This window comes from Poromitra crassiceps, assembly GCF_964638095.1.
Source record: "Poromitra crassiceps genome assembly, chromosome: 13".
NCBI lineage: Eukaryota > Metazoa > Chordata > Actinopteri > Beryciformes > Melamphaidae > Poromitra > Poromitra crassiceps.
In genome coordinates, this window is record NC_139644.1 from 5,938,643 (window position 1) to 5,956,791 (window position 18,149).

Sequence of the window (18,149 nt, forward strand, 5' to 3'; positions counted from 1 at the left end):
AACAACAATAGGCATGTGTTCACATGTTATCAGTGATGGAGGTTATTCTAACAGGAATGTACTCTTTGTAAAATTTGGAAAGTGTGCCATTTAAATTGTCTGCTTTAACAAGAGCAAACTATAAGCGTGTGTCCACATGTGATCAGTGATGACAGCATAAGAAACAGGAATGTACTCTTTGTAAGATGTGTGTGGCTCTTAAAAGAGCCTTTGTGTTGTTGAGTTGTTGCTAAATAAAGTTAACCTCCGAAGCCGTACAGAGTGCGGCCCTGCCTCTTCAGAGCATACACCACATCCATGGCGGTGACGGTCTTCCTCTTGGCGTGCTCGGTGTAGGTGACGGCATCACGGATGACGTTCTCCAGGAAGACCTTCAACACACCGCGGGTCTCCTCGTAGATCAGACCGGAGATGCGCTTCACTCCGCCGCGGCGAGCCAGACGGCGGATAGCGGGCTTGGTGATTCCCTGGATGTTGTCACGGAGAACTTTACGGTGACGCTTGGCGCCTCCTTTCCCGAGTCCCTTTCCGCCCTTACCTCTTCCAGACATGATGCTGATTCGTTTAGTTCAAGAACAAACTGGTGCAGAAGCGCAGAAAGAGTCACAATATAAACCTTCTTTGCGGACCTAAAAGAGGAAGCAAAGAGCGCGCTCAGCTGGGCGGTGCCAAACTCTGAAGTCCTCCCCCACATTTTTTTTCAAAGGAACTTCAGTTGTGGCAAGTTAGCAGAGACTACAAGTACGTTTCCGGTTATGCGACGTTGTCTCCAAAATAAAATTCTTACCAATAAAATAAAATGAATATTAATAAACGATTTTGTGTTTGTTATCGTGTCTAATGTGTCTTTGTCATAATGTCCAACAACATATATGGACAAAGTTGTAGCTGAGTCATCAGGACAAACTTTATTCAAACTTATTTTTCAAACTTGGGGAAAAAAGTAACTAAACATGAGGTGCCCAGAAAAGAGAGGAAAAATAAAACATCAGAACTACTAACATCATCTGAGGGAGAAAAAGGTAAGATTACCTTAAATATGAAGTGAAACTGGATAGATTGCATCTTAAAGAAAATAGTTTAAACGTGGTTCACAATCTGTCTTTACATTCTGTCTTTAACAACTAATACAAGTACCACATATCTGGCCCTCAACAGCAGTCTGATTATGCATAATTGTGTTTGTTTCTCAGTCATAAATCTTGGCATTGCATTGTTCGAATGTAAACAATGTAAAAACGTCATTACAAAGTAATATAGTTTAGATGGAGAACTGATGGATAAGTGTCATTTTTTGTGATTACTACAGCAGAATAACATGGAGCTAATATCACCATTATTTTTTTCTTACCCACAATGCAGAGCATTTTGTATGGACATACATTGAATTCTGATATATTCAGGGTACAAAGTCTTGAAAGTTTCCCAAAGTTTGATTTTAACTGTCATGTTTAATATGCTTGAATGTGAATATATTGCTTGAAAAGTGATTTTCAACATAAGCTGGTCTTTCAAATGAAACTTTGAAAATAATTCACACTAAAGAAGGCTAGAACACATAGATCCTCTTATACTCTAGAAATAAGTAAGCAATAAATAATCATGATCAAAACATACAAAGAAAGTTCATATGCACAGCTGGTCAAATAAACAGTGAAACTATACATTCATTGAAGTTGGTTTATTAAAGGAATATTGTAAAGAAAAACAATTTGCAATTGCATTTACAGTAACTTTGAACTAAACAATTGATGTGATGATATAGTCTGAAAATTGTTGGTTTAGGTACCTTGAAAGTGCTTGAATGTTATTATTAAAAAGCTGTATGAACACCTTTTTGTGTTTTAAGTTTACTAACATGAATTTAACATTAACAGTGACATCAACAAAGGCACATTCATATTATTAAAGGCACAATGAATTTAAACCACATCTCCTCAGTGTATTACTTCTAACCTGGCATTAACTGAAGTGACTTGTACCTTTCTTACATGATACATCTAAAGTAGGCTGCTCTCACTTATACACATTTGTTGTAACCCAGGTAAGCAGCATGAGGTAATAGTCATTTGACACATTCACATGGCCTCTCAACACGTTACAGCTGCTCCTCTGCTGCAGGCAAATGGTAACACTTTACAATAAGGTACAACATATTTACAGTACAGGAACTAATGAGGAACTATTAGTTGCTTCATCAGTCCTGGCCTGCACACCCTACTCCAAGGCTACATGCTCTCTGTAGGGCCTAATCCAGTGGTTCTCAAATGGGGGTCCGGGGACCCCCAGGGGTCCTTGAGAGAATTCCAGAGGGTCCCCAGCCAAAAGGGGGTACATTTATTTTCACTATAATTCCATTCATAAGTAACACAATGACTATTTTGGCCATGGGTTTTATACTTTCTGTAATAAAACATCTAAAAGCATCAATCTTATTATCATATGGGGGACTGTGGGACAAAATCCTATCAAATGGGGGTCCGTGGACTCATTTTTGTCAGTTTAAGGCTCCTTCATGTGGAAAAAATGTGAGAACCACTGGCCTAATTATCCCATTGACTGGCACGCACACACCGGACACACATGCTGTCAGTGTCTGAACAAACTGCATCAGCCAAACAAAAACTTTTCTGATATTCTTTATTGATCCTCTGTCTGGACAAAACTTTCTCCGCAAACAAACAAAAAAACATTGTTGCAATTATTATTATTATAACATATTATAACATTGAAGAAGTCAAACAGTTAACAGATATGTCATGGGAATTGGCAGCAGGGGTCGACTCGCTTTCAACTCAGCCTTTGGATTTTCTTCCCAATTTAACATAATTAAACATGCCAACTTCATCCAGCCAACACAGGAGTAAATTTTACTCAAAAGCTGACGACTACAACTCAACACAAAACCAATGGTCAGAAATCAACCAATTCAGAAATAACTGATCAAATCGTCAGATGTTGAGCTGAAAGCGAGCTGAAGCTGACCGCAGTGACAACAGGTTAAACCCTTTCATAAGGCAGAGAAGAAGAGCTTTAGGTTTCCTCTCATCAAAATCTGTGTTTTACGTTTGGTGAGAAAATAAACGAGGAAAAAGCTTCACCGGGCGTTTAATTTGTGTGTTTTAAATGAAGCATCTGCTCAGTATTGTGGCGGTTCGCACTCAATCATGTAGAATACTGATGGTAATATTGCTAAAAAATAAAAGAAAGCAATTTGAATGCATTTCTGTGCATAACTATGAAAGCTCTTGCTTCATCTAGTCAGTCAATGCAGGAATCTGACAGGGGATCTGATTCAAAACGAATAGGATGTGGACATGTGCATTGATTGACATTTTGAAGCAAAACACAAAAACAAACACCATGCATCCATTTTGGAAAGAAAAAAGTTTCCCCGCAACCCAATCTGAAAAGCTATGGCGATAGATATTTCAAAAATACAACGGTGTTATATCATCTGATAGTTTATATTCTGTAAGTTAAGCTCTTAATATAACTAATATCTTTTCATAATCAGCAATGAGGCTTTACTTTGATGCAATCGTTTTGTAGTGACAGACTACATTTTTCAACTGGTACATTGCATCATGTGGAAATACTTTTTGTATTTCAATCATGAGAGGCCAGTTGGTAGGATTTAACAAACTTTATTTAGCAATCGGCATGCATGGCAAATACTTTGGCGCTTGACTCCATTGGCCAGTGGCGCTGCTCTTGAGGCAAGAGGAGGGCACCTGCATAGGCTAGGAGATCCCCCAAAAGGAAGATCTGATTACCGGAGGTTAATTGAGATCTGCAGGCGCCAGTAGTTGATTGTACTTTTCTGGCCTTCGACCTTTTAGCGACTTACAGCTATTTGCGGCTGGCGCTCCCAACTCGGTCGGGCCTTCGATCTTGATACGTTAATGTTTACTTGGTACATGCTTTTCCTGCCTTCGACCTTTTTTGCGACTTACAGCTATTTGCGGCTGGCGCTCCCAACTCGGTCGGGCACCTCGCGATAGCGCTTCCCAGCTTGGCCTACCTGGCCGCCTTGGCGCTTCGCGATTGTACTTTTCCGGCCTTCGACCTTTTTTTGCGACTTACGGCTATTTGCGGCTGGCGCTCCCAACTCGGTCAGGCCTTCGATCTTGGTACGTTAATGTTTAGCTTGGCGCTTCCCGGCTTGGCCTACTTGGCTGCCTTGGCGCAACTACCCTGACTTTCTCCGGCTCTCTCTTTCTCTATCCCCCCCAAAAATTGTACTTTTCCGGCCTTCGACCTTTTTAGCGACTTACAGCTATTTGCGGCTGGCGCTCCCAACTCGGTCGGGCACCTCGCGATAGCGCTTCCCAGCTTGGCCTACCTGGCCGCCTTGGCGCCTCGCGATTGTACTTTTCCGGCCTTCGACCTTTTTAGCGACTTACAGCTATTTGCGGCTGGCGCTCCCAACTCGGTCGGGCTTACCTGACTTAAGGCGCTTCCCGGCTTGGCCTTCCTGGCCGCCATGGCGCCTTACCTGACTTAAGGCGCTTCCCGGCTTGGCCTTCCTGGCCGCCATGGCGCCTTACCTGACTTAAGGCGCTTCCCGGCTTGGCCTTCCTGGCCGTCATGGCGCCTTACCTGACTTGGCGCTTCCCGGCTTGGCCTTCCTGGCCGCCATGGCGCCTCACCTTTATTTTACCTGACTTGGCGCTTCCCAGCTTGGCCTACTTGGCCGCCTTGGCGCCTCACCAATTTACCTTGGCCTTCTTGGCCCCCTGACTTGGCCTTCTGACTGACCCTGACTTTCTCTGGCTCTCTCTCTTTCCCCCAAAAAATAACCAACTGACCACAAGCGACGTGGAATGGAACGGCCTGTGATGCCTGCTTGGAGAAGAAGCCTGGGGCTGGACGCCTGAACACCCGGGACAGTAACGGCTGCTGAGCTGTGGCGCGGCCCGTCGCAGTGGCGCGCCCCGTGCCTTCTCATTGTGGCTACGTTGGCGGCCTGTGGCACGGCCGCTTCGCCGGTGTCGTCGGGCGTCTCGGAGGGCAAATACGCTCCGTGGCTGATCCGGAACGGGGTATCGTTGTTTAAGCTGTCGTCACTGTCCATGGACTGCTCTGGCTCGGGATCCGACATGCCAGGAGTGGGGTCGGGAGCGTTGAGAGATCCGCGGGGATTATCCACGGGTTAAGAGGACTTGGGGGTGCTGATTCGGTCTGCAGATGTGGTGCAAAACAGCCGCAAAACAACGCTTCGGAGGACGGCTTCGAGGGAGATGGACGAAGCTAGCTGCTGCTATGATCGGCCAGAGAGAGAGAGGTGACGTAGAACCCTTGCTATATATATGAGGATTAACTGACGTCATATTTGACGTCATAGCAGACGTCATACTAGGACTTTGACTGACCACGTTATGCTAGAACTTGACTGTCGTCAGGGGATGATCGGATTATGCATGAGTGGCCTTCTGCTTGAAATATGGTCTGGAGACCTCACATCTAAAGGACTGACACTCTTCATTTCTCAAGCAAAACAGTTCAACTGCTGCGAGAAAGGAGCCAAAATAAACTCAAACAAGCTCTTCTTGGATTTCTGCCTTTCAGATAAAACGATGAATTTATTTTTTGAGCTGCAACGATTAGTTCGAAAATTAATTTGCAACGAAAAAATATATAATTGATGAATCACTCTTTGATTCATATTTAAGAAAAGCAAGAAAACAATTATCATTCCAGCTTCTTTAATGTTAATATCTTCTGGTTTAATATTCTATCACAAACGGATTCTCTTTGGGTTGTGGACTGTTGGTCTGCACACATTTTTCACCATTATGTGACATTTTATAGACCAAACAACTATTCGATTCGTCGAGAACATAATCGACGGATTACTCGATAATGAAAATAATCGTTAGTTGCAGCCTTTTTCTTCTTTTTTTTACAGATCTGTCCGATTTTGGAAGAAATAGACAGCAGGTGACTTGTTTGGATTGAACAAGAGGCGGTTTGGAGGTGCTGCTGAGAAAACAGCTCAGCAAAACTTTCCATAGCAGATTTAATACCGTTTATCGGAAGAGATCCTCTGAGTTGGACAGACAAGGAAAAAAATACCTTAATACACCTTTAAAGGTTTGTTAACATAATTCAAACAAATCCGGTACAGCTCATGGATGAGGGAGAAGTGATTTCAGTCACCCAACAATAATAAACATTCTAAACTAGACATGAATGAAATATGGGAAAATACTATGTATGTCTGCCAAGTGATTATTCTCCCTGCACATTAAGATTATATGTCATGCTTTATTATCCTGAATAAACCAAAGGCTAATTTACAAAGTAGCCTAGTGTATTTTAAGTATGAAACTCCATAAAGTAGATAACTCTTGAAAATGTCCTGGTAGACATGCTTTTTTGATGGAATAACTTATTCAGGAGAAAATAAGGGAAACTCTTCAGAAGTGTGGTTGGCTCTTAAAAGAGCCTTTGGGTTGATGTGGGACAAGCGGGAGCAGGTTACTTCTTGGCGGCCTTCTCGGTCTTCTTGGGCAGCAGCACCGCCTGGATGTTGGGCAGCACGCCGCCCTGAGCGATGGTGACTCCGCCCAGCAGCTTGTTGAGCTCCTCGTCGTTGCGGACGGCCAGCTGCAGGTGACGGGGGATGATGCGGCTCTTCTTGTTGTCGCGGGCAGCGTTTCCAGCCAACTCCAGGATCTCAGCGGTCAGATACTCGAGAACAGCCGCCAGGTAAACGGGGGCTCCAGCACCGACACGGTGGGCATAGTTTCCTTTACGCAGCAGCCTGTGGACACGGCCGACCGGGAACTGGAGACCAGCACGAGATGAACGAGTCTTCGCCTTGGCACGAGCCTTTCCGCCGGTCTTCCCTCTGCCAGACATTTTTTCGTTATGTTCTTGTGATAGAGAATCAAAGAATGACTTGCAAACGTCGGGAACCGGTTTATATGTCTGTCGAGCTGCGTCAGTTGGTCAGTTGGAGCTTCAAAATGGTCGCCCAATCAGAATTGTCGCCCAAACGGAAGATGTCGGTGTCAAGTTAACACAGCAAATAACACTTTCGCTGTACACAGTCTAGGATTTTCAAAATAAAACGACTCCAGACTGAGAACCAGATTGTAAGAGAGGATTAAAGCCACATGGACATTTCATTTGATTCATGAGAATAAAATCACATTTCTGAAATAAAGTCATACAGATAGGAACTCAAATACATGTTTTACGTGTGATGGGAAACATTTCATAATAACATTATCTTCAAACAATTTATAAGCAGTTAGTTAACGACAAATTCAACATTAATTACTTATAATAAGTTAGAATTGGATTAGTCTGCCATACTCATTTTATTTCAGCGTATCTAAATTGAAAGCAAGGAATAAAACATAATAGTAATTTGTAAAACAGTTGATGCTGGTAAAATTCACACTTAGACCTATGTTAACTGAATGTTAACGGTTTACTCATGTTTTATAAGCTAGAAATCTAGCATGCTACACGGGTTCGATTCGATTAGAGATTTTCCGTTTCTAAACCTTAACCTCTTAACCTTGCTTGCAAGATGGATAACCTCGCGAGATCAAAAGAGATTCTCTCCACGTATCCATCTTGTCATGCACAGGCAGTTAAGATGATTGGTCGAACCATGCCTGCCCGACCAATCAGCGGCAGCCGTAGGCGGGCTCAGGCTCGTCTGGGCAAGTAGTGGGTACATGGTCTTTGTAGTTCTTTTCACTCGTCAACATGGCTGCCGCCGCGGAAGTGACGCCAAATAACTTTTATGGAAAGAAATGATAGCTCCATATTGCCCCATTGCAACATCAGCGCCCAGCAGCCTCCGCCATTTTTTATTTTTTTGGAAGCGTGACAGCGCCAAAAGAACCTCGCACAGGCTCACATAAATAGCTAATGAAAAGGACCCGAGGTTAAAAACACAGCAACGCACTTCTGACGGAGTGGACGACAGCCGCATTTACTATTTATCTTGAAAAAACTAAAAGAAAAAAAAGAAAATTTTTGCTTAGTTTCCACAATATGGTTGTTGTTTTACATCCCTGCACTACACCACTTCAATCAAGATTTGCAGTACGCCCAGAAAATATGTGAATCCACGAAATTTAGAGTGTTCTCCCGTTGAGTTACTGTTTAGAGAGGCTGATTATAGGGGCCCGCGCTACCGCAGCTGACCACTGCGAGGCGCATTCTGTTTCCAAAAATGGCCGGAGTGTCGTCTCTTTCCTTCCATGCTCTTTGCATAGGCAGTCTGAATGAAATTGAATGTGTAACGTTCCCAATTCTATGTATTAAATTCTAAAAAACGACCCTCAACATTTGGGAAGGCTAAACCACACAACTAGTTCGTTATAATCTAACTAAATGCTTCGAAGGTGACTTTACGACCGTGAGGACTCAATCAATGAATACCACGGAGGCACAGGCATACCATCAGGCACAGGCACCTTCGGCGATCTGATTGGTTGAAGTTAACACCCACCAGCGGTGATAGACAGATGGGTCATCCAATCACCTGCCAAGTAGCTTGGAGAAAGTGCCCACCTCCGTCAGCGGGTCTGGTTACTGCATTCCCAGATCGACTGGTTTAGTGAAATTCTAGGCTCTTGCACACACAGATCGCGCAAAAATTGCCGTTTAGGAGTCCCGCAAAGCGCACCCTCGCCACAGAAATTGCTTTCACACAGAGCCAAGCAGCATGGGAACATTCCCGTGCTGCTGTGTACTTCCAGGTGAAATCCCCTGCTCCCGGATTGAAAGGCGAGCGGAGGGATTTCCTGCTCCTCTTAGCCCAAATGAATATTTTCATTTGGGCTGCTTCCCAGGCGAGTCAGAAGTCATCTCAAACGAGCCTAATAGCCTATACTTTCATTCAATGTCACGATGCTGCGGGGGAAGTAGGCTACTTCCAAGCATTATTACTATAAATAGATAGGCTATTAGTGGTGTGTTTGCTGGACAGCTAACATTCATACTTCATTAAAATGATGATACAGTCAGTTAGTTTCTGCTGAGGATATAAGGGTCATCTAAGCATTAATTTGTTCATAACATGAGCAAACTTGAAAATGGTATTACAAAAAATTAAGAAAATCATAAATGATCAAATTAATCAGATTGTTTTTTTCTATTCCACAGGAATTGCAAAAATATTAAATATAAATGATATATTTCTAAAGTATTTTTTGCTGGATATTATTATTCATTATTACACTCATATTTTTTAAATAGTGGCACTAAAATATTGCGTCCAGTTAGCCCAGTATGCCTGGAATCTGCTTAAGAAAAGGCCATGCTCACTTTTGACAGTTCTTTTTTTACTTCGAGGACCCCTAAAATGACAAATTAGGTCATCCATTTGATGAGATGTTTTATTCCAGAAAGTGTATGGAACCCATGACCATCCGTCATTGTGTTATTATAGTGGAAATAAACAATCCCCCTTTCTCCTGGGGACCCCCCTGAATCCCCTCAAGGACCCCTGGTTTGTCCACTGAGATGTCTTAAACCAGTCTAATTTAAAATATCCCGCGTTTTTAAACATTCTTTACACAACAGAACACGAATGACAAACCCAACAATAAAAGCGAAATACAATGTGATTTACACATGCAAACTATTTCAGCATGCTGTGTGAGACATGATTCTTGCGTCTGCAAGTCATGTTTAGGCTTTATCATACTAGTTCATATTACTCACATAACGTGTCTCTACCAGATGTGCATGAAATCTAGAAGTCCTCAATCGTGTTGGGTGTAAACCAACTAAATATCTTTCAGCAGCACAACAGCTGGATTGCCTTGATGTAGGCTACAAACTACAAAACAACGAAATTCAGATAACTTTTTCCCTAATGAGAAAATAGGAGCTCTTTGTGGAAGTAGTGTGTGGCCCTTAAAAGGGCCTTTGTGTTGGTGGTGAAGCTCTAGCGGTTTACTTGGAGCTGGTGTACTTGGTGACGGCCTTGGTGCCCTCGGACACGGCGTGCTTGGCCAGCTCACCGGGAAGCAGGAGACGCACGGCGGTTTGGATCTCCCTGGAAGTGATGGTGGAGCGCTTGTTGTAGTGAGCCAGGCGAGACGCCTCACCGGCGATGCGCTCAAAGATGTCGTTGACAAAGGAGTTCATGATGCCCATGGCCTTGGAGGAGATGCCGGTGTCGGGATGGACCTGCTTCAGCACCTTGTACACGTAGATGGCGTAGCTCTCCTTCCTGCTCTTTCTGCGCTTCTTGCCGCCCTTGGCAGCGGTCTTGGTCACGGCTTTCTTGGAGCCCTTCTTGGGCGCTGGCTTCGCGGGTTCAGGCATGGCGACTTCTCGGTATTTTACAGCAGAGAATGAAGTCAGCTTAACAGAGCCACTCTATTTATAGGCAGCTCATGCAAATAGCGCTATGCGGTTCCCCGCCTGTGAGAGGTTGAGTTTCGTCGCGTGACTGTGGCCTGCTGCAGTGCGCGGCTCCCTGTAGGTCTATTCTGATTGGTTGAGATCCAGATGGCGGTTCACTTCCCACGGACAGACTATTCTTCTCCTTCATTAACAATTATTTGATCTTTGAACTAAGTGAATAGAATAGAATAGAATAGAATAGAATAGAATAGAATAGAATAGAATAGAATAGAATAGAATAGAAGCGCATTCCAAAGGCTCCGCATGTCCCCGTTATTAACGATAAATAGCCTGTCTTCCCTCTGCTCATATGGCCCCATTTAGACAAATAGACAAATCTGAAACTCCATTTGTATCAGAAACATTGCATCTGGAACATTGTATGTGACTGACTGGCATGTAGCAACATAATGTCATCGACAGTCTTATGTACAGCTCCAATATTGGGGGAAATCAGAATCAGAATTATTTTTATTTGCCATGGTATGTTTTCACATACCCAGCGAGCACAAAACGTTTTTTCAACGTTGATTTTTAGTTGAAATCTGGGTGATATCGGTCTTAATGTTACTGTGAATTATAATGCTGTGATGTATGGTGTCTTTAATGAAACAATGCCAGGGCCACACCAGGACTTTTTCTGGACAGTTGTTTGTGTGGTCGTGGCAAAATTGTGGAAGACAAGGTGTGCCACAGTTATCCACCAAGCTGTCATCCCAGGTGAAGTGGTCTATAAACAAATCATAACAGAACTGAAGAGACAAAGAACGCTGGACATCAGAACAAAGAGACCCACACCCTGGCACCTGCTCACCTTCTAACAGACTTCTTATTTTTGATAACTATTTCTTTCTACTGTTTATACAATGTATTTACTGTAAATGTAACCCCTGATTGAATAATTGAATAAAGTATATTTAAAAAGGAAAGGAGAAAAAAAAAAAAAAAAGAGAGGAAACATAAAACATCAGAACTACTAAGATCATCTGAGGGAGAAAAAGGTAAGATTACCTTAAATATGAAGTGAAACTGGATAGATTGCATCTTAAAGAAAATAGTTTAAACGTGGTTCACAATCTGTCTTTACATTCTGTCTCTAACCACTAATACAGGTACCACATATCTGGCCAACAGCTTCCGCCTCAGTCTGATTATGCATAATTGTGTTGGTTGCTCAGTCATAAATCTTGGCATTGCATTGTTCGAATGTAAACAATGTAAAAATGTCATTACAAAGTAATATAGTTTAGATGGAGAACTGATGGTTAAGTGTCTGATTTGTGATTACTACAGCAGAATAACATGGAGCTAATATCACCATTCTTTTTTTCTTACCCACCATGCAGAGCGTTTTGTATTGACATACATTGAATTCAGATATATTCAGGGTACAAAGTCTTGAAAGTTTGGGAAAAGGTTTGATTTTAACTGTCATGTTTAATATGCTTGAATGTGAATATACTCCTTGAAAAGTGATTTTCAACATAAGCTGGTCTTTCAAATGGAACTTTGTAAATAATTCACACTAAAGAAGGCTAGAATACATAGATCCTCTTTTACTCTAGAAATAAGCAAGCAATAAATAATCATGATCAAAACATACAATGCAAGTTCATATGCACAGCTGGTCAAATAAACAGTGAAACTATACATTCATTGCTCTGGGTATAGATCACCATATGATTCCCGAGCACTGCTGCCGCTCACGGCTCCCCCAGGGGATGGGTCAAATGCGGAGAACAAATTTTGCACACTCAGGTGTGTGACAATCAGTGGGACTTTACCTTTACCTTTATATTAAAGGAATATTGTAAACTATTTTTTTTGCAATTGCATTTACAGTAACTTTGAACTAAACAATTGATGTGATGATAAAGGCTTCAATAGTCTGAAAATTGTTGGTTTAGGTACCTTTTAAGTGCTTGAATGTTATTATTAAAAAGCTGTATGAACACCTTATTGTCTTTTGAGTTTACTAACATGAATTTAACATGAACAGTGACATCAACAAAGGCACGTTCATATTATTAAAGGCACAATGAATTTAAACCACATCTCCTCAGTGTATTAGTTCTAGCCTGGCATTAAAGGAGAATTTCGTTTTTTTACACCACGGTCCTCATTTCCAGCTTAAAATATGTTTTACTCACCCAAATACGTTTGGCTTCATTCGGATGCCCACGGAAGATTTTGAGCTCTGAGCAGTCTCCTCAAACAGGCTATAACGAGAGCATACGGGGCAAGGTGCTTGCACTCTGTAAATGTCACTTTTTCTGTCACATCGCGGTTCATTAAGGTTGTAAATATAATTATGAGAACATGAAATCGATATCTAACTAACCATCCTCTGCTGGGAGTCCCGACAGCCCACTCCGTTTGCTGTCCGGGTGTCCATCACATAACATCTCCCGCTGCTGTTTGTTGTTGTCGATATGTGGCATGATTCCACACGAGCGGTAATGGAATTGAAACGTCCATAATCTTGACATCAGATATCTATAATAATGCCAAGCTAAAAGCTAAGCTAACAACATCACCGAGCGACTCAACTCTGATCTGCCCCGGATGGGGTTACAGTGCTTATCTTCCCCTTCTGTGGTTTCTCTGAAGAAGTGTGGTTTCACAAACGTATTTGGGTGAGTAAAACATCATATTTTAAGCTGGAAATGAGGACCGTGGTGTAAAAAACCGAAATTCTCCTTTAAGTGAAGTGACTTGTACCTTTGTTACATGATACATCTAAAGTAGGCTGCTCTCACTTATACACATTTGTTGTAACCCAGGTAAGCAGCATGAGGTAATAGTCATTTGACACATTCATGTGGCCTCTCAACACGTTACAGCTGCTCCTCTGCTGCAGGCAAATGGTAACACCTTACAATAAGGTACAACATATTTACAGTACAGGAACTAATGAGGAACTATTAGTTGCTTCATCAGTCCTGGCCTGCACACCCTACTCCAAGGCTACATGCTCTCTTTAGGGGTCCCCAGGAGCCCTTGAGGGAATTCCAGGGGGTCCCCAGCCAACAGGGGAATACTTTATTTTCACTATAATTCCATTCATTAGTAACACAATGACTATTTTGGTCATGGGTTTTATACTTTCTGTAATAAAACATCTAAAAGCATCAATCTTATCATATGGGGCACTGTGGGACAAAATCCTATCAAATGGGGGTCCGTGGTCTAATTTTTGTCAGTTTAAGGGTCCTCCATGTGGAAAAAGTTTGAGAACCACTGGCCTAATTATCCCATTGACTGGCACGCACACACACACGCTGTCAGTGTCTGTCTTGCTTTGTACCACAGGATGTGAACAAACTGCATCAGCCAAACAAAAACTTTTCCGATATTCTTTATTGATCCTCTGTCTGGACAAAACTTTCTCCGCAAACAAACAAAAAACCATTGTTGCAATTATGATCATTATAACATAGTATAACATTGAAAGAGTCAAACGGTTAACAGGTATGTCATGGGAATTGGCAGCAGGGGTCGACTCACTTTCAGCTCAGCCTTTGGATTTTCTTAACAATTTAACATAATTAACCCATTGATACCTGATGCAGCATTTGTGGGTGTATCCCTTTACGCGGTTCGTGGTCTAAAGGGATACACACACAAATGAGGGATATACACATGCTGCATCAGGTATCAATGGGTTAAGATGCCAACTTCATCCAGCTGACACGGGAGTCAATTTTACTCAAAAGCTGACGACTACAACTCAACACAAAACCAATGGTCAGAAATCAAACAATTCAGAAATAACTGATCAAATCGTCAGATGTTGAGCTGAAAGCGAGCTGAAGCTGACCGCAGTCACAACAGGTTAAACCCTTCCATAAGGCAGAGAAGAAGAGCTTTAGGTTTCCTCTCATCAAAATCTGTGTTTTACGTTTGGTGAGAAAATAAGAGGAAAAAGCTTCACCGGGCGTTTCATTTGTGTGTTTTAAATGAAGCATCTGCTCAGTATTGTGGAGGTTCGCACTCAATCATGTAGAATACTGATGGTAATATTGCTAAAAAATAAAAGAAAGCAATTTGAATGCATTTATGTGCATAACTATGAAAGCGCTTGCTTCATCTAGTCAGTCAATGCAGGAATCTGACAGGGGATCTGATTCAAAACGAATAGGATGTGGACATGTGGACATGTGCATTGAGTGACATTTTGAAGCAAAACACAAAAACAAACACCATGCATCCATTTTGGAAAGAAAAAAGTTTCCCCAACCCAATCTGAAAAGCTATATGGTGATAGATATTTCAAAAATACAATGGAGTTATATCATCTGATAGTTTCTATTCTGTAAGTTAAGCTCTTAATACAACTAATATCTTTTCATAATCAGTAGTGAGGCTTTACTTTGATGCAATCGTTTTGTAGTGACAGACTACATTTTTCAACTGGTACATCGCATCATGTGGAAATAAAATACTTTGTGTATATCTAAATGACTGACACTCTTCATTTCTCAAGCAAAACAGTTCAACTGCTGCGAGAAAGGAGCCCAAATAAACTTAAACAAGCTCTTCTTGTATTTCTGCCTTTCAGATAAAACGATTACGGTAATTTATTTTTTTGAGCTGCAACAATTTGTTGTTCGAAAATTAATCTGCAACGAAAAAATAATTGATTAATCACTCTTTGATTAATATTTAAGAAACGCAAGAAAACAATTATCATCCCAGCTTCTTTAATGTTAATATCTTCTGGTTTAATATTCTATCACAAACGGATTCTCTTTGGGTTGTGGAATGTTGGTCTGCACACATTTTTAACCATTGTGTGACATTTTATAGACCAAACAACTATTCGATTCGTCGAGAACATAATCGACGGATTAATCGATAATGAAAATAATCGTTAGTTGCAGCCTTTTTTCTTCTTTTCTTTTTTTACAGATCTGTCTGATTTAGGAAGAAATAGACAGCAGGTGACTTGTTTGGATTGAACAAGAGGCGGTTTGGAGGTGCTGCTGAGAAAACAGCTCAGCAAAACTTTCCATAGCAGATTTAATACTCTGTTTATCGGAACAGATCCTCTGAGTTGGACAGACAAGGAAAAAAATACCTTAATACACCTTTAAAGGTTTGTTAACATAATTCAAACAATTAAACAAATCAGGTACAGCTCATGGATGAGGGAGAAGTGATTTCAGTCACCCAACAATAATAATAATAAAAAAAACACTAGTATTAAAATGAAACAAATAGTGACATTTGGAAAGAAAATCCACCCCAGATAAAACAAATCATACTTGAAAAAAAAAAGAAACTATTCCAAAAGCTCCTGTTGGCGCCATTTCTCTCTAAATCATATTCATCCATCGATATGTTTGTTACGACAAAGCGAAGTGAACATTCGAGGTCCCTGCCGATACGTTTCCATAAGATGACCGTTAAGGAGTTAGCTGGTCTGCAGCTCTAGTAAGTAGTACTACAATAGGTTTACTGATCTCATTTCTCATATTCAAACTTCTATTTACACATTTAGATAACATCTATATACACAACATGACGCCCCGCCCTGGAGCCTCTCTGATCTGACAGAGGGGGGGGGGGGGGGGGTTTGTTCTCCTGCTCAGAATCAATTCAGCCAATCACTAATCAATGGCATAACGGGATAGAGAAAAGCCTGCAGATAGATAGCATTGCAGCACGTCTACTTTCATATGAGCAGAAGACGTGTGGATGAGTAGAAACAAGCAGACCTCTTGTGAACTCTGGGAGAGGAGTCTACATTTTATCTTCCAAGCCTGTGTAGCATTTTACAACATCCATATATCAGTCAAATGTATGGTGATACAGTATATTGGTATTATTACTGTAAACACATGAGACCACAGTGTTTCTCCCACATTTCCCAGAAACCCTGCAGTTTCCCGTGGCAGAGAGCGCATGTTCTCGGGTCAACCGTTTTCCGTTTCCCCCCGGCCAGAATGTCTGAAAGCTTTCGCTCCGATCGCTCTGGAAGAACACAACCTCTTCCGGTGTTGTGCCGTGAAGCCATGCAACGCATTTCCCTCCACATCCACCAGGTGGAGGAGCAACTATGGAAGATGCAGAGTAGAGGCCGACAGACTGACCACTGATGGAGCGGTTTGGTTTGTTGACGATTTATTGACGGTAAAATGACACGTTGCACCTTAAAGTGCTTTATTGGACCTACGAGGCCGAGGCAGAACAGTTACAGACTTTGAACGCCGTTTTGAGTCGGTTACACTAAATGACACAGATAATGCAGTTTGAGTCAAGGAAACTGAAAGACAACATGGTCTGCGTTCAAGTTAAGGATTGCAGAGTAAAAACAACCACAACCAAAGAAGAGAACCTCTGCCAGGCCCAAGACGTCTGCTCAGAGGAGACACAAAACCACCTGGCTAGAAGAAGATATGAGGGAAGCACCATCAGTCAAACAGACTATGAATGTAAATTAAACCGGTCAAGGTGAACAGAAACTAAACAAGTTCCTTTCGAGGTCCTTCCCCACTATTATTTTATTTTATTTTATTTTATTAACGTCAACTGATTTGGCCGTCTTTACGTTAAGCTTCTGCTCTTCATACCTGGATTAATAGTATAAGTAATGGATGGTGGCTGTAACTTTGCACATTAAACTCCTGCTTCCTCATAAACAGAAGAGGGACTCCGATTGACGTACAGTGTGAAGCAAACTGATACAATATTGCTAACTGAATAACCAAAGAGCGTCAGACTTCGTACTAGCTAAACCTTTGAAACCATTTATATTGCCTGTGAGTTGCCGCCTTTAGGATTCTGTCCGATTCCCGTTTGAAACAACAACAACAAAAAAAGGTCAGACAGTCAAACTTCACTGTGAAAACTCAAAGAACAGAAATAATACTTCACATGAGACATTCACAGCTCCGCTCCAAACATGTCAATGTCACCATTGACTCGGGAGCAGAACAGCAGTAGCACTTTGTAGATAAGCTGGAGTTTGTTGCCGACGTGAAGCGGAGCATCCGTCTCCGCCCACCCCGCGTCACGCCCCTGGCGCCTCAAAGTGGTTCTAAAGGGTTTTGACATTGTAGCTCTTAACCAGAGCCACATTCAGTGAACCAACAGGTATACGCGTGCATGTGTGTGTGTGTTTGTGTAACAGAAAACTGTGGGTGGACTGCAGGCCCCCTTCTCCTTGAAGTTAAAGTTGCAGCTGCTCACCAGCCCTCCCTCCCCGCTCCTGAAGACAGAACAAAGGAATATGCCATTATTATAAGACTTTAGGGACAGTTCACAGTGTTTTAACCCATTGATACCTGCGTGCGTTCTCTAGAGTGGCACTCTAAACCTACTGCACGTTTGTAAACACCCCCTGTAAACCTGACGTTTTGGGAGAAGTTGCCAGAGCGGTCGGCGTTCACTAAAACCTTTATATCTCAGGCTCTGTAGCACATAGAAACATAAAATAAAAAGCATTTGAGAGCTTAACCCTTTGGCTTTTCGTATTATATTTGCCCTAATGTTATATATATATGTTTTATCTTTAACCCCAAAAAATAAAAAGATTCTAACGCATTTTAAGAAATGTTAGTAAAGACTAAGGCAAATGTAACCCTTCCAAATAAAAAGCCACGGGTTTAAGCTCTCAAATGCTTTTTATTTCATGTTGATAGCTACTATAGAAGCTGAGGAAATAGGTTTTGTTGAACCCTTGACAATTACTGCAGCAAAAGTAACGTCGGCGACCTCCGTTTTGCAGTCGTCTTGAAATACGGCAAATTCGCCAAAAG

The 18,149-nt window shown here is 41.9% G+C and overlaps 1 protein-coding gene and 2 pseudogenes across 3 annotated transcripts; all 3 read right to left on the reverse strand.

The window, feature by feature from the left end:
- Positions 1-239: 239 nt before the first annotated feature.
- On the reverse strand, positions 240-551 carry LOC310787693 (histone H4; the record flags this gene model as incomplete). Its single annotated transcript, XM_083649177.1, has 1 exon — positions 240-551. One exon carries the CDS (start codon positions 549-551, stop codon positions 240-242), a length of 312 nt encoding a protein of 103 aa, XP_083505303.1.
- Positions 552-6,472: 5,921 nt separating this feature from the next.
- Positions 6,473-6,867, reverse strand: LOC310787273 (histone H2A pseudogene; annotated as a pseudogene). The gene has a single exon. The product of its transcript is annotated as a histone H2A pseudogene (transcript).
- A 3,063-nt stretch (positions 6,868-9,930) lies between these two features.
- Positions 9,931-10,305, reverse strand: LOC310788101 (histone H2B pseudogene; annotated as a pseudogene). The gene has a single exon. The product of its transcript is annotated as a histone H2B pseudogene (transcript).
- Positions 10,306-18,149: the final 7,844 nt, after the last annotated feature.